This window comes from Chiloscyllium punctatum, chromosome 38 (assembly GCF_047496795.1).
Source record: "Chiloscyllium punctatum isolate Juve2018m chromosome 38, sChiPun1.3, whole genome shotgun sequence".
In the NCBI taxonomy this organism is placed as follows: domain Eukaryota; kingdom Metazoa; phylum Chordata; class Chondrichthyes; order Orectolobiformes; family Hemiscylliidae; genus Chiloscyllium; species Chiloscyllium punctatum.
The window spans coordinates 58,249,630-58,264,432 of NC_092776.1; the positions used below are offsets into that span (position 1 = coordinate 58,249,630).

Genomic DNA, 14,803 nt, shown 5'->3' on the forward strand with positions numbered 1-14,803 from the left:
ATGGTGGATCAGGCTGGAGAGGATGAATGGATTGCACGTGCTCCTGAGTCATGTGGTTGTGAGATAAAGGAAGGCCATCATGTTTAGTGTATCTCCTGCCGACACTCTCATCCCTTCGCCTTCAACTCTCCTGTGCTTCTCTATTCTTCATTTATCGTACTGTGTCATATTCCTTTCGAATGCATTTTGCAATCTATGTCATATCTCATGGTCAAACCATTAACTCTGAATGGAAGGGGAATGCCAGCTCTTTTGGACTTCATTTGAAAACTGGAGAATTGTACCGAAATAAGCGTTTTATCAATGTAAGAATTGAGGGAGCAGTATGTTAGGCAGCTCATCTTTTCCTGGAGAGCAGTGGGCCTCTGGGATATACTGTCAACAAGTGCTGAATATTGACTCTCTGTATATATATATATATATATATAGGAGACAGCCATACTGCCTCTTCATGGGTCCAGATACCATATCATACAGCAGGCAAGACAGTCTGATCAATACTTAATGTCAGAGTCATAGAGATGTACAGGATGGAAACAGACCCTTCAGTCCAACTTGTCCATGCCAACCAGATATCCTAAAATCATCTAGTCCCAATTTTCAGCACTTGGCCCATATCTCTCTAAACCCTTCCTATTCATAGGCCCATCTAGGTGCCTTTTAAATGTTGTAATTGTACCAGCCTCCACCACTTCTTCTGGCAGCTCATTCCATACACGTTACACCTTCTGCGTGAAAAAGTTCACTGTTAGGTCCCTTTTAAATCTTTCCTCTCTCACCATAAACCCATGCCCTCTAGTTCTGGACTCCCTGAACCAAGGGAAAAGACCTTGTCTATTTACCCTATCCATGCCCCTTATAATTTTATAAACCTCTATAAGGTCACTCCTCAGTCTCCAAAATTCCAAGGAAAACAGTCCCAGTTTATTCAGCCTCTCCCTACAGCTCAAATCCTCCAACCATAGCAACATCCTTGTAAATCTTTTCTCAACCCTTTCAAGTTTCACAACATCCTTCCTAGAGGAGGGAGATCAAAATTGCACACAATATTCCAAAACTGGCATAAACAAAATCCTGTACACCTGCAACATGACCTCCTAACTCCTATACTCAATGTTCTGACCAATAGAGGAAAGCATACTAAATACCTTCTTCAGTATCCTATCTACCTGACACTCAAGGAGTTATGAACCTGCACTTCAAGGTTTCTTTGTTCAGCCAGGACCTTACCATGAAGTGTATAAGTCCTGTCCTGATTTGCCTTTCCAAAATGCAGCACCTCACATTTATCTAAATTAAACACCATATGCCACTCCTCAGCCCATTGGCCCATCTGATCAAGATCCCACTGTACACTGATATAATCTTCTTCCCTGTCCACTGCACCTCTTATTTTGGTGTCAGCTGCAAACTTAGTAACTATACCTCCTATGTTCACATCCATGTTCACATGGGCACTCCACTGGTCGCAGGCCTCCAGTCTGAAAAACAACCCTACACCACCACACCCTGTCTTCTTTCTTCAAGCCAGTTCTTTCTCCAAATGGCGAGTTCTCCCAGTATTCCATGTGATCTAACCTGATCCATGTGATCTCCTAGACCAGTGTGCTCAGCTGCAGAGATGGGTGAGGATGTTTAGAGAGATGTTCTCCCTTCCCTGTAATCCCTGGGTTATTTTGTACTCTCCTTTGTTGCCTGTCTCTTTTGGGATTAAATGGATACTGGGTGAGTGAGGGAGGGAAGGGAACAAGGCATTCCTGGATAGCATCTTGTCAGCATACTCCAGGCAGCCGGAATGGGACAGGCTTGGCCAGCCACTCAGTCTTTTCTTGCTCACCCTTTCAATATGTTGGTTCGAGTCATAAAGTCACACCACACAACATCAGATTTCCTAATCTGAACTCGTCACATTTGCCTATGTTTGGCCCATATCCCTCTAAACCTTTGCTATCCATGTCCCTATCTAAACATCTTTTAAATGTTTCTAATCGCACTCACCCCTCCAACCTCTGTTGGCAGCTCGTTCCATACACGCACCAGCCTCTGTGTGAAAAAAGTTACCTGTCAGATCCCTTTTAAATATTTTCCCTCTCATCTTAAATCTTTGCCCTTTAGTTTTGGACTCCGCTACTCTGGGGAAAGGATCTTGGACATTCACCTTATCTATGCCTCTCATGATTTTATAAACCTCTATAAGATCACCCCCTCAGTCCCCTCCTCTCCAGGGAAAAAAGTTTCAGTCTATCCAGCCTCGCCTTGTGACTGAAACCTTCCAGTCACGGTAACATCCTCGTAAATTTTTTTTGCACCCTCTCCTGTTTAATAATACCCTTCCTATGCAGTGTAGCCAGAATTGTATGCAGTGCTCCAAATGTGGCTTTAGCAATGTCCTATACAGCCATAGCATGACATCACGACTCAACGCTCTGACCAATGGAGGTAAACATGTCAGATACCACCTGCACCACCCTGTCTATCAAAGATACTACTTTCAAAGGACAACCTGCACCCCTTGGTCTCTCTCTGTTTCATAACGCTCACCAGGGCCCTAAAATTAACTCTGTAAATCCTGCCCTGGTTTGTCTTACTAAAGTACAGCACCTTGCACTTATCCAATTTAAACTTCATCTGTCCCTCTTCTATCCAAGGTGACAAGCAACACAAAAGGACTAGTCAAAACTTGCACTTATGTAGAGACCGTTAACGTCGCAAAAACACTTCACAGCTGCATTATCAGTGCAACTTTTGACTCAGAGGGAAATATTTGGGCAGCTGAACAAAATGGAGCCAAAAAGGTGGGGCACCTGATTGGAGGAGAGGAAATATTCAATCTCTTAAGACTTCAGCTGCTAAAAGCACAACCACCAGCTATGAAGCAACGAGAACCAAAGGTGTGAGAAACAAGAGAAAGACCAAGGTTGAACATTCTTTGTAAATAGGAATTTCAGAGCAGAACCATTCAGTCATAGACTCATAGTCATAGAGCATGGAAACAGGCCCTTTGGTCCAACCAGTCCATGCTGAACATAATCCCAAACTAAACTAGTCCCACATGCCTGCACTTAGCCCATATCCCTTCAGACGCTTCTGATTCATGTCCTTATCTAAATGCTTTTTAAATGTTGTAACTGCACCCACATCCACCACTTCCTCTGGAAGTTCATCCCACACATAAACCACTCTCTGTGCAAAATAAATTGCCCCTCATGTCCTTTTTAAATCTTTCTCCTCTCACCTTAAACAGATGCCCTTAGTCTTGAAATTCCCCATCCATGGGCAAAGACATTTGCCATTCACCTTACCTATGCCCCTCATGGTTTTATAAACCTCCATAAGGTCACCCCTCAGCCTATAATGGTCCAGTGAAAAAAGTCCCAGCCCATCCAGCCTCTCCTTACATGTTAAATTCACCATTCCCGGAAATATCCTGGTAAATCCTTTCTGAACCCTCTCCAGCTTAATGATATCCTTCTTATAACAGGGTGACCAAGACTGGACGCAGTACTCCCGAAGAAGTCTCACCAACTTCCTGTACAACACCAACATGTCATTCTCAACTCCTAGTTTCAAAGATCTGAGCAATGTAGGCAAACATGCTAAATGCCTTCTTAGCCATCCTGTCTACATGTGACACAAACTTCAAAGAATTATCCACCTGAACCCCTAGGAGTCTCTCTTCTACAACACTCTCCAAGGCCCTGACATTAATTGTATAAACTTAAAGATCACACAGCAGCAGGTTATAGTCCAACAGGTTTAATTGGAAGCACTAGCTTTCGGAGCGTCGCTCCTTCATCAGGTGATAGTGGAGGACACAATTGTAAGACACAGAATTTATAGCAGAATTTATAGCAAAACCTGTTGGACTATAACCTGGTGTTGTGTGATTTTTAACTTTGTACACCCCAGTCCAACACCAACATCTCCAAATCATTAATTGTGAAGTCCTGTCTTTGTTTGTTTTACCAGAATGCAGTTCATTGACCTTGCTCTGCCATTCTAGATCGCGGTGATTATGTCAACACTGTATTGCTGTGCTACATTCATGTGCATGAATTCATGAATAACGAGAAATCTATCACTATCTATTATGAATTGAATGACTGAGTTTCACCCCTCTGGGGTAGAGAATTCCAAACGATTCACCGCCTTCCGAATGAAGATTCCCCCTCAGCTCAGTCCTAAATGGCTTGCCTTTTATCTTTCTGCATGTAGGTTTCCTGATTATAGACCTCGCAGTCAAGGACAAACAGCTCAGGGGTAAAAATAAAACCCATGGCAAGACATGAGCCTCAAACCGAAAGAAAAGACAGGATTTTCCGAATCTGCTCCCTGATTCCATCAGGCTGAACCTCTCAGGGATCATCTGGTTCATGAAGGGTGGTTTCAGGCAATAATTTCTACCTCTCTGCCAGAATATTCTCAGCAGAGAGCAGCAGATGGTCTGCCTGTTCCTTGCAGCACATTTTATAATTTGATTAGGGACTTCGGTATTAAATTGCTTTCCTTGTGGGGAGAAATATGCCATTACCAAGTACGTTGGCAATCAATACCTGTGCCAGAGAGCTTCCCCATGCAGGAGGGGGAAGGAACAGTCACTTAATTTCAAAGACAAACCAAGTCGGCATATCTTGGTCAGCAAGGAGAGAAAAGCAAGTCACCAATCTCTCTCTTCCCCTTCCTCCTTCAGGGAGGGTGGAGGATGTGTGATCATGCCCACCCTCAATTTATAAACGCTGCCAGCAATGTGGAACATCAGACACAGCTCCTCATCCATGAGGAAGCCTCCACTTCCAGGCAAAAACTGAGATGCTTGGAATCTGCAGCAAGCACTGAGACTATTGGAGAAACTCAGCAGGTCTAGTAGAGAAACAGAGTTAATGTTTCGGGTCTGGTATGACTCTTCGTCAGGACTCCATAACATCAGCTGAGCCCAGCCTCGAAACGTTAACTCAGTTTCTCTCTCCAAGGATGCAGCCAGACCAGCTGAGTTTCTCCAGCAATGTTTGGGTTGGTTTCAGAAAGCAGCTACATATTTGGTATGAGGGAACAGTAAACTGAGGCATAGCATGATACTAAAGAGAATAACACCCCGAATGTATGAGACCTTGGTGATTTCGGTCATATGTGGATGCCAAAGAGGAATGGTTTAAAGAGAATGTTCTTGCCCTTAATAATCCCATTTCTTCCTGTGCTGTAGGGAGGCTGCAGAAGGACTTGGACAGGCTAGGGGAGTCTGCAAAGACGTGGCAGATGGAACGCACTGTGGGAAGGTGTGAGGTTATGCACCTTAGCGGGAACAATAGAAGCGTGGACCATTTTCTAAATGGGGAACCTAGTTCAGGATTCTCTTAAGGTTAACATGCAGGTTCAGTTGGCAGTTAGGAAGGCAAATGCAATAGTTGCATACATTCTAAGTGGGCTAGAGTACAAGAGCAGGGAGGTATTGTTGAGGCTGTGTAAGATTGTGTTCAGACCGCATTCGGAATATTTGAGCAGTTTTGGACCCCGTATCCAAGGAAGGATGTGCTGGCCATGGAGGGGATCCAGAGGAGATTTACAAGCATGATCCTGGGGATGAAGGGATGAGGAGAAGTTGAGGACTCTGAGTCAGTACATGATGGATGGGGTGGGGGGTGGGCAGGGGGATGGTAGTGGAGATGAGATCTGATTGAGAATTACAGAATACTTAGAGGCTTGGATTGAGTGAATGGGGAGAAGATGTTTCCACCAGCACAAGGGACTAGGACCCCAGGGCACAGCCTCAGAGTGAAGGGATGACTCTTTAAAACTGAGATGAGGAGAAATTTCTTCAGCCAGAGGGTGGTGACTCTCTGGAACTCACTGTCACAGAGGGCTGTGGAGGCCAAGTCATTGAGTGCATATAAGACAGAGATGGATGAGTTTATAATCAAGGGGATCAAAGGTCACAAGGAGAAGGCAGGAAAATAGGGTTGAGAAACATGATGGAATGGCGATGGGCCAAATAGCCTAATTCTGCTCCTCTATCTTACATATGTTATGATTAGATTAGATTAGATTCTCTGCAGTGTGCGAACAGACCCTTCAGCCCAACAAGTCCACACTGACCCTCCGAAGAGTAACCCACTCAGACCCCTTCCCCTCTAACTAATTCACCGAACACTATGAACAATTTAGCATGGCCAATTCACCTAACCTGCACATCTTTGGACTGTGGGAGGAAACCGGAGCACCCGGAGGAAACCCACGCAGACACAGGGAGAATGTGCAAACTCCACACAGTCAGTCGCCCAAGGGTGGAATCAAACCCGGGTCCCTGGCACTGTGAGGCAGCAGTGCTAACCACTGAGCCCATGAGCATGCATGGTTAAGTGGAGGAAGGTTGTAGTTGGGAGATAGAAGGTTGGGAATTTTGGAATAACCCATCTCTGCTACCATTAGAGTGGGGTGGACTGAATGGGGTCAGCTGGTCCTGCCTGTCAATTTTATATGGTCATCGTCTGCGTCAGCATATGAAATATTTTGGATGAAAACATGACTCTAATACAGCAGGACACTCAAACCTATTGGTGAAGCTACTTCTACCCAGACTACAGTTGTAAGACAAGATCACATTGTGTGGTGTGCATAAACTGTGAAGGTGAGATCAGGTCCTCCACTTAGCTCAGTGAGGTGTCCAACGACACTCAGTGTGCCTCTGTTGGAGGTTTGAGCCTTCCCTTGGTTCATTGTCTTCTCTGGTGTTCCAACTGCGGCACTCAGGGGGTGGGGCACTGTCTATCAAGTGAGGCATCAAAGCCAGCTTTGTCGGACAGTTCCAGTAAATGCTCAAGGAACCTTGGGGTCATGCCCCAGTGATTGAGGTGGTATCTCCTCCTCAACACTGCTTTCAGAAAACTGACTGGCTGTTGATTTCACACATTGCTGTACGTTGAAATCTTTCTGTGCTCACAGGGAATTCTTCCAGATTGATTCGTACCTTGGAAGGGCCTTTTTATTTCCTTTATTCTTTCATGGTCAAGGTTGATACTTCCCATCCCCTACCTGAGCTGTCTGCCATGAAGGGCCGTTTCATCAGTTAACCTTACAAGTTAACCTTATAGCTTTGGGCCTGGACTCAAGTATTGGCCAGACCTGATTAAAAATGGCAGATTTCCTTCACTAGAGGTCTTAGTGAACCAGATGGGTTCTCACACCAATTGAGAATAATTTTGCAACATTATTATATCGCAGCTGTTGTGGGTGGGGTTTGAATCCATGTTCCATAGACTGAGGATTAAATGAACAGAGTGACATTATCACTGCGCCATCATCTCCTCTGCACAATCATGTAAGAAGTGCTTTATCAATAAAAGAAAGGCCAGGAATGACTGTAACAACCACGGGATATCTTGAAGCACTTTACAGGAACTCTTTAACAGTGTCATCGTTGCTGTGATGTAGGAGATAGGGCAGCCAATTTGCACACAGCAAACTTATAATGACCAGATAATACGTTTGTGTGGTTTGGCCTGAGGGATAAATATTCCACCGGCATCTGAATCAGAATTTTGCAAACTTGAAGAGCAGAGACAATTGACATTGTGATTTGGTTGCGAGCCCAGTGCTGAAACAGCTACCTGGTTCAGTAGCTGGGAGCTTCTTACAGCAGAAGGGAAGCTGCATCAGAGCAGCAGAGAATCCTGGCAGATATCAGGACATGGAATTTTACAGAATAGTGCCATTATATTCATCAGAGAGGGCAGGCACAGCTTCTGGAAGACAGTAACTCTGACAGTGAGAGAAACAGGACTCTTTGCTTTTTACACTCAACTTGTGGAATTTGCTCACTCTGAGGCAGAATGCTGCCCGTGGCAGGAAGGTGGACCCTTGACACAAGAACGTTTAGTCCTCTTTTCATTTTTTCGGAGATGATGGTAATCATTCCAAGATTCCAAAGTATGAGAATTCCACTGTGATTTGTGAGGTTGGATTTATCCCTTTGATAGTCAGAGATTCATAGTCATGCAGCACAGAAACAGACCCTTCGGTGCAACTGGTCCACGCCAAACATAACCCTGAACAAAATTAGTGCCATCTGTCTAAATCCTTCCACACATTTCCTTTGCATGGTCTTATCTAATTGATTTTATCTCTGACTTAAGAGCTTGAATCACAATTAGTGTTCAGCAGCATTTATTTCCCTTGGTTCTCTCATCTCTTGCATTTTTAAAAAATATCCTTCAGCTTCATATTCAGTGAAGCTGAAACCATGACTATTTTCACTCAAGTCACTGAGTATGGTCCTCTGATCAGGCTTTCCCCATTGTGTAGACCTTGTGCGTCTCTCTTCTCCAGGTTTTGTCTAAGTATTCAGCAGATCTATTAGCATGCAGGCAGCTGTTCTCATTTCAACTGCTCTGGTTTGGAAATCCCAGAGCCCACAGGAAGTCTTCCTGCACAAAGTCGATTGCTTCTGTCCTGTTGCTGCATGTTATCCCTTTGTATCATCACAACTCTTGACTGGGACTAGACTGGGTTGGGATATCTGGTTGGCATGGACAGTTTGGACCGAAGGGTCTGTTTCCATGCTGTACATCTCTATGACTATGACTCTGTGAAGGTGGAAGACCCGAGCTTCAGTTGAGCTAGGTGTGTGTGCCCAGCTCTTCCGACTTCCCATCAAATTAGCCAGAGTGATATTCGACACAACTGCCTTCTGCTCCGAGGTTGTGTGCTTTTCATTAAGAAAGGTCAGCTCCCACGGAATGGGCAATGTTATGGCTTCAATACTGACAGCTACTCCCAGCAACTGGGCTCACGCCCAACCCACACCGATATGTTGAAAATGCTCAGTGTGTTCTGGCATCTTTGATTCAGCAATTTTTAAAAATTTTGTTCCTGGGATGTGAGCATGGCTGCTCAAGCCAGCATTTATTTCCCCTTCCTAATTGTCCTTCAGGTGATGGTGGTGAGCTGCCTTCTTTGAACTGCTGTGGTCATTAGGGTGTAGGGACACCCACAGTGCTGTTAAGGAGGCATTCCCAACATTTTACGTACACAATGGGAGCAGGAGTAGGCCATTCTGCCCTTCGAGCCTGTTCCGCCATTCAATATGATCATGGCGGACCATCCAACTGAGTCCCCTGTTCCTACTTGCTCTCCATACACTTTGATTGTTGCCCTGAGAATTGTATTGAACCACTTCTTGGAAAACATTCAATGTTTTGGCCTTAACTGCTTTCTGTGGCAGAGAATTGCACAGGCTCCCCACTCTCTGGGTGAAAACATTTCTCCTCATCTTAGTCCTAAATGGCCTACCCCATATCCTTAGGCTGTGACCCCTGGTTCTGGACTCCTCACACATTGGGAACATCCTTCCTGAGTTTATCCTGTCCTGTCCTATTAGAACTTTATAGGTTTCAATGAGATCCTCCTGTCATTCTTCTGAACTCCAGTGACTATAGTCTTCATCAATCCAGTCTCTCTCTTCATACAATACTCCTGCCCTCCCAGGAATCTGCCTGGTAAAGCTTTGTTGCAATCCCACCAGAGCCAGAACATCTTTTTGTCAGATATGGAGACCAAAACTGCACCCAGTACTCCAGATGGATTCCCCATTTCGACCCAATAACAATGAAGGAATGATGCTATATTTCCAAGTCAGGGTGGAGAATGGCTTGGAGGGGAACTTGCAGGTGGTGGTGTTCCCATGAATCTGGGGCCCTTGTCCTTCCCAGATGGAAGTGGTGATGGGTTTGGAAGGTGATCTCTGAGGATCTTTGTTGAATTTCTGTAGTGACCTTGTAGAAAGTACACACTGCTGCTACTGAGCAGGTGTTGGAGGGAGTGGATACTCGTGAATTTAGTGCCAGTCAAGTGGGTTGCTTTGTCCTGGTTAGTGTCAAGCTTCTTCAGTATTGTTAGAGCTGCATCCATCCAGAAAATTGGCGAATATTCCATCACACTCCTGACTTGTAGCTTGTAGATTGTGGAGAGACTTTGGGGAGTCAGGAGATGAATTAGTCACTGTAGTATTCCTAACTTCGGAACCAGAATGCTGCCTGACTGTCTGTGCTTTTCCAACACCACACTCTCAACATTTGAATAGGAAGTGCTTAGAGAGATTTGGGCCAAGTGCTAGCAAAAGGGATTAGATTAGGTGAGGATATGGTCGGCATGGCCGAGTTGGACCAAAGGGTCTGCTGCACATCTCTATGACTCTAACTCTGTCTATTTCTTTCTTAAATATATGTAGTGACTCTGCCTCCAGTGCCTTGTGGTAGAGAATTCCACTTTCAATGACTGTCTCATTTTTCTAAGCACCAATGAATACGGGTCCAGTTAACCGACTCACTCCTTGTACAGCTAGCTGGCCATCTGAAGGATATGCCGATGGCATTAGATGGACCAGGGTGGAAGAAGGCTTGTGTGGACCAAAGTGATCAAGATAACCTTGAGGCTATCAGCTCTTGCCATTTTAAGGAATAAGTTGGACCACAGCAGCTACCATTTACAATAACATAGCGCTCAGGAAAATTGCTGTTTGGGTTGCCTTTCCACTGAAGTGGATACCTACATCTTGTACCTCACTAAGAATTTTTTTCCCAGGGCAGAAATGGCTATTACAAGGGGGCATAATTTTAAGGTGATTGGAGGATGGTTTAGGGTAGATGTCGGAGATCAGTTCTTTACACAGAGAGTGGTGGGTGCTTGGAATGCATTGCCAGTAGTTGGGAGTAGAGTCAGATAGGAGAAAGTGCGGACTGCAGATGCTGGAGATCAGAGCTGAAAATGTGTTGCTGGAAAAGTGCAGCAGGTCAGGCAGCATCCAAGGAGCAGGAGAATCGACGTTTCGGGCATCAGCCCTTCTTCAGGAATGAGCTTGATTCCTGAAGAAGGGCTCATGCCCGAAACGTCGATTCTCCTGCTCCTCGGATGCTGCCTGACCTGCTGCGCTTTTCCAGCAACACATTTTCAGCAGTAGAGTCAGATACATGAGGGACATTTAAGCGACTCTTGGATAGGCACATGAATGATAGTAACATGAAGGGTATGTAGGTTCGTTTGATCTTAGAGTAGAATAAAAGTACGGCACAACATCAAAGGCTGAAGGGCCTGTACTGTGCTGGACTGTTCTATGTTCTATATTCAGCATTCTATTATATAGGGCATGAAAATCCAATCCATATCTATTAGCTGACCAGCAAACATGCCAAATATAATTAGTCTTTTCAGTGGTCAGAGAATTTTTAACAGCATGGTAAAAATAAATAAACAACTTGACTGGCCTTGAATGTTAACTTTTTTAACTCTGGTGTTTTATTCTTCTGGCTGAAATAATTGTAGTAGCATACTTAAAGAATTAAACATTTGCATCTTTTATGTCTCTTTCTATTAAATCTTTCTTCTTTTCCCTCACTTTATTTCACTTTGCCACATGAAGTGACATTGAATTAACCTACACACCCTGGTACAGATTCTCGGTGTCTCAGTAAGGATTCTTCTCCTTGGTTGGTCAAACAGATGTAGAGACCTACAGGACAGAGAAAAGGTCCTTCGCCCGTTGTGTCTGTGCTGGTGAAAGCAGCTACTTAACATGCTAATCCTTTTCCTTATTGTACGCACTGTTCAGATAGTTCCCAAATACTCTAAAGTGGTCGCGACGCTGTATCAGACATCAGACTTTGTTACTCAAAGTCCATGCACAGTTGATTTACCACAGTAAACATAACAAAAGATGAACACCATCCCTTTGCACAGATTGCAAATTCTGTGCCCATGCAATGCGATGTCACGGTGCTGACTTTGCCCTCCACTCCTCCCAAGCAAGTCTTTGACTTGGGAATCCCTTACCCTTTGGCATTGCAATGACTCCATTCAGCCCCTGGAGATCTTGTAGCAGCCATCAACCACACAGCAACGAATTCTGACCCTCAGTCATTATCAACCCTTCATTTATCTTCCAAACTTTTATTTTGAATATAAACTCAGTGATCATGCTCTCGAGGAGATTCTAATTCCTGGCAATTGAAGAATGTAGGGTAAGTGGTTCTGGTCACAGAATCATAGAATCCTTACATTGTGGAAGTAGTCAATTCAACCAATCGAGTCCACACTGACCCTCCGAAGAGCATCCCACCCACCCTGTAACCTTGCATTTCCCATGTCTAATCCACCTAGTCTGTACACCCCAGGATACTGTGGGCAAATTAGCATGGCCAATCCACCTAACCTGTAGGTCTTTGGACTATGGGAGGAAACTCAGCCAGACACAGGGAGAACATGCAAACTCCACACAGAAAGTCACTTGAGGCTAGCATTGAACCGGGTCCCTGGTGCTGTGAGGCAGCAGTGCTAACCACTGAGCCACCGTGCAGCCACAGAAGGGACAGCATTTCACCTGGAAAAGTAGCGAGGAACTGGAGCATACTGGCTGGATGGAAAGAAAAGAGAGGATCTTTTATTCATGCAAAAAAAGAGTTTGCAAATGTACTCGAGGTACCAGACCAGGATAGAAGGAAGTGACATTAGATGATGGTTACTTGCTGGTTAGTGCAGACAAGTGGGACAAAACATCTCTGTCCATCATATAAATTAAACTGACGTCAATGGGGGATCCAGACCTCCTCTGGGAGCAATATCGGATTGATTTAGGGGATTTCACACAAAGGACACAACCAATTCTGGTAAACCTTGGGATAGAGTTCATACACAGTCTGAATGCTTACTCAACTATTTCGGCAAGTTTGATAGATGCATAAATACCTATATAAAAAACAGCTTAAGGAAGGGAGATTAAAAATTAAATCAGCATCGTAAATTATTTGACTTAACAAAAATCAATATTTCTTTTCGGAACAAGATAGTTTGAGAATGAGGGTTGAGCGGAGTTTGCTTTGTTTGGAAATTACTCAGTTGAGAGAAAGGGTTGGATTGTTTTTCTCCTTTTAACTGCATCAGAGAGGCAACAGACTGCTCAATAATCTACCTTGAAAGGAATCACATTCATTCTGTCAAGTACTTGTCCAAACATCAGCAGTTAGTCCCTGGAGCTCTCAGTTATTTTTATGTATCCCCTAGATTCTAATCTTCTCAGCAAGGTCAGAATATGCAGTTCTTCACCAAGAACTGTAATGCTGCTATGGGGCGACATCAGAAGCTGCATGAGCACCTTGGAAATACAGTCTGATAAGGTCCATGGTTTGATGAGACCTCCTCCTTAAAGTCCTGAGCAAGTACTGTTTAGCGTGATCCAGAAATGAAGCTCTCCCTGTTGAAATGTCTTCAAATTCTGACATGGTAGGCCAGACCATCCACTAATGATACTGAAGATACAAAAATGTGTAGATAAGCTGAAAGGAAATTTATGAGGAGGGTTCAAAAGATGGAATATTACTGCACCTAACTGACATGGGCATTGGTGAGCAAATTGAGAGAAGAGGCTCTCACTATCAAGATTGAACAAACCCATTTATTAATCATACATGGGATGAGAGCATCACTGGCTGCACCAGAATTCATTGCCCAGAGGGTAGTTAAGAGTCAAACACATTGCTGTAGGTCTAGAGTTATATGTAGGCCAAACCAGGTACAGGGAACAGCTTCCTTCCTCAAAGGGCATTAGTGAATTAGACAGGTTTTCTGACAATCAACAATGGATTCATGGTTATCAGATTTTTATTGAATTCAAACTCCACCATTTGCAGAATTCAAAGCCAGGTCCCCAGAACATTATCTGGGTCTCTAGATTAACAGTCCAGCAATTATACTACTTGGCATTGCCACACCCCCATTACCCTGCACCTCCCTGGACACTGTGGGCAATTTAGCATGGCCAATCCACCTAACCTGCACATCTTTGGACTGTGGGAGGAAACCAGAGCACCCAGAGGAAACCCATGCAGACACGGGGAGAATGTGCAAAACTCGAAATACTAATGACCTACTCAGGCACTCGGTATAGAAGTAGTTAATCAAATGTAATTGCACACACACTCAATGAGTTCTTATAAGTAGTCAGTCTGTTCACTTCAAGAAGCATCAACCATTCAAATTAAATTGGATCAGCATTTCAGTTAATACAGTAGCGAAGGGAGCTTTTCAGACAGGTATACTAAGGATACTTATGCTGGTGTCCCCCAGGTTCCTAGCCTTTTGTCTGCAATTCAGAATGGGCTGGAATTTTAAGCAGCCAGCTCTCCTTTCATTTTATTTTGTACAACAATAACATGCTTTTATCTAGTGTCTTTGATGTTATCAAATAAATTTCAACTCCTGGCACATTCAGGAACATAAGCACATAAGAAATAAGGGCAGGGATGGATTATTCAGTCTCTACAGCTGCTCTGAAATTGAAACAACTGCACACAGAGGCTGGTATCCCGTCACCAAATAACCCTTCATTTACTTTTGCCCTGTATACTGGCTGTAGCTAGCCAGCCAGCTCAGAGTCAGTCCTCCGAACTGACGAGATTCTAAATCCCTTATTAATATTGGTTAGCTTTCCTGATTGGCCCAGGTTAACCACCCCAAACATTGACCTTGTAGTCAAGGTGGTCCACCTGGTTCCAATCACATGATCTGATTCCATCTTTGATCTTAACACTACTACTTAATACTTATTTCACTTCACAGTCCAAACTATCAATCGGAATAAGAACGCAGTAGTGTAGGTAATCTGAAACTTTAAAAAAAGAAACTTAAAAAAGAGAAACTCAGTAAGCCTTTGAAGAAAGAAGCAGTGTTAACATTTTGAATTCAACGACTTTTCTATCGAATGTTTTGACCAAGGGTCACCATACCTGAAAAATTAACTCTGATTTCTTTTCACAATTGCTGC

General features: G+C 44.0%; 1 protein-coding gene across 2 annotated transcripts in view; it reads left to right on the forward strand.

Annotated features, from left to right (window-relative positions):
- Positions 1-14,803, forward strand: part of LOC140463648 (leucine-rich repeat transmembrane neuronal protein 4-like) — a 404,939-nt gene that overhangs the window by 60,466 nt on the left and 329,670 nt on the right. Inside the window, exon 3 of one of the 2 annotated variants that reach the window (XM_072557958.1) lies at positions 4,216-4,288. The exons of the other annotated variant lie outside the window; for it this stretch is intronic. Coding sequence (XP_072414059.1) covers positions 4,216-4,224 — 9 coding nt within the window. The 3' untranslated portion in view covers positions 4,225-4,288. Of the gene's footprint in view, positions 1-4,215; positions 4,289-14,803 lie in introns of those variants that run through there. 2 annotated transcript variants of the gene reach the window in all.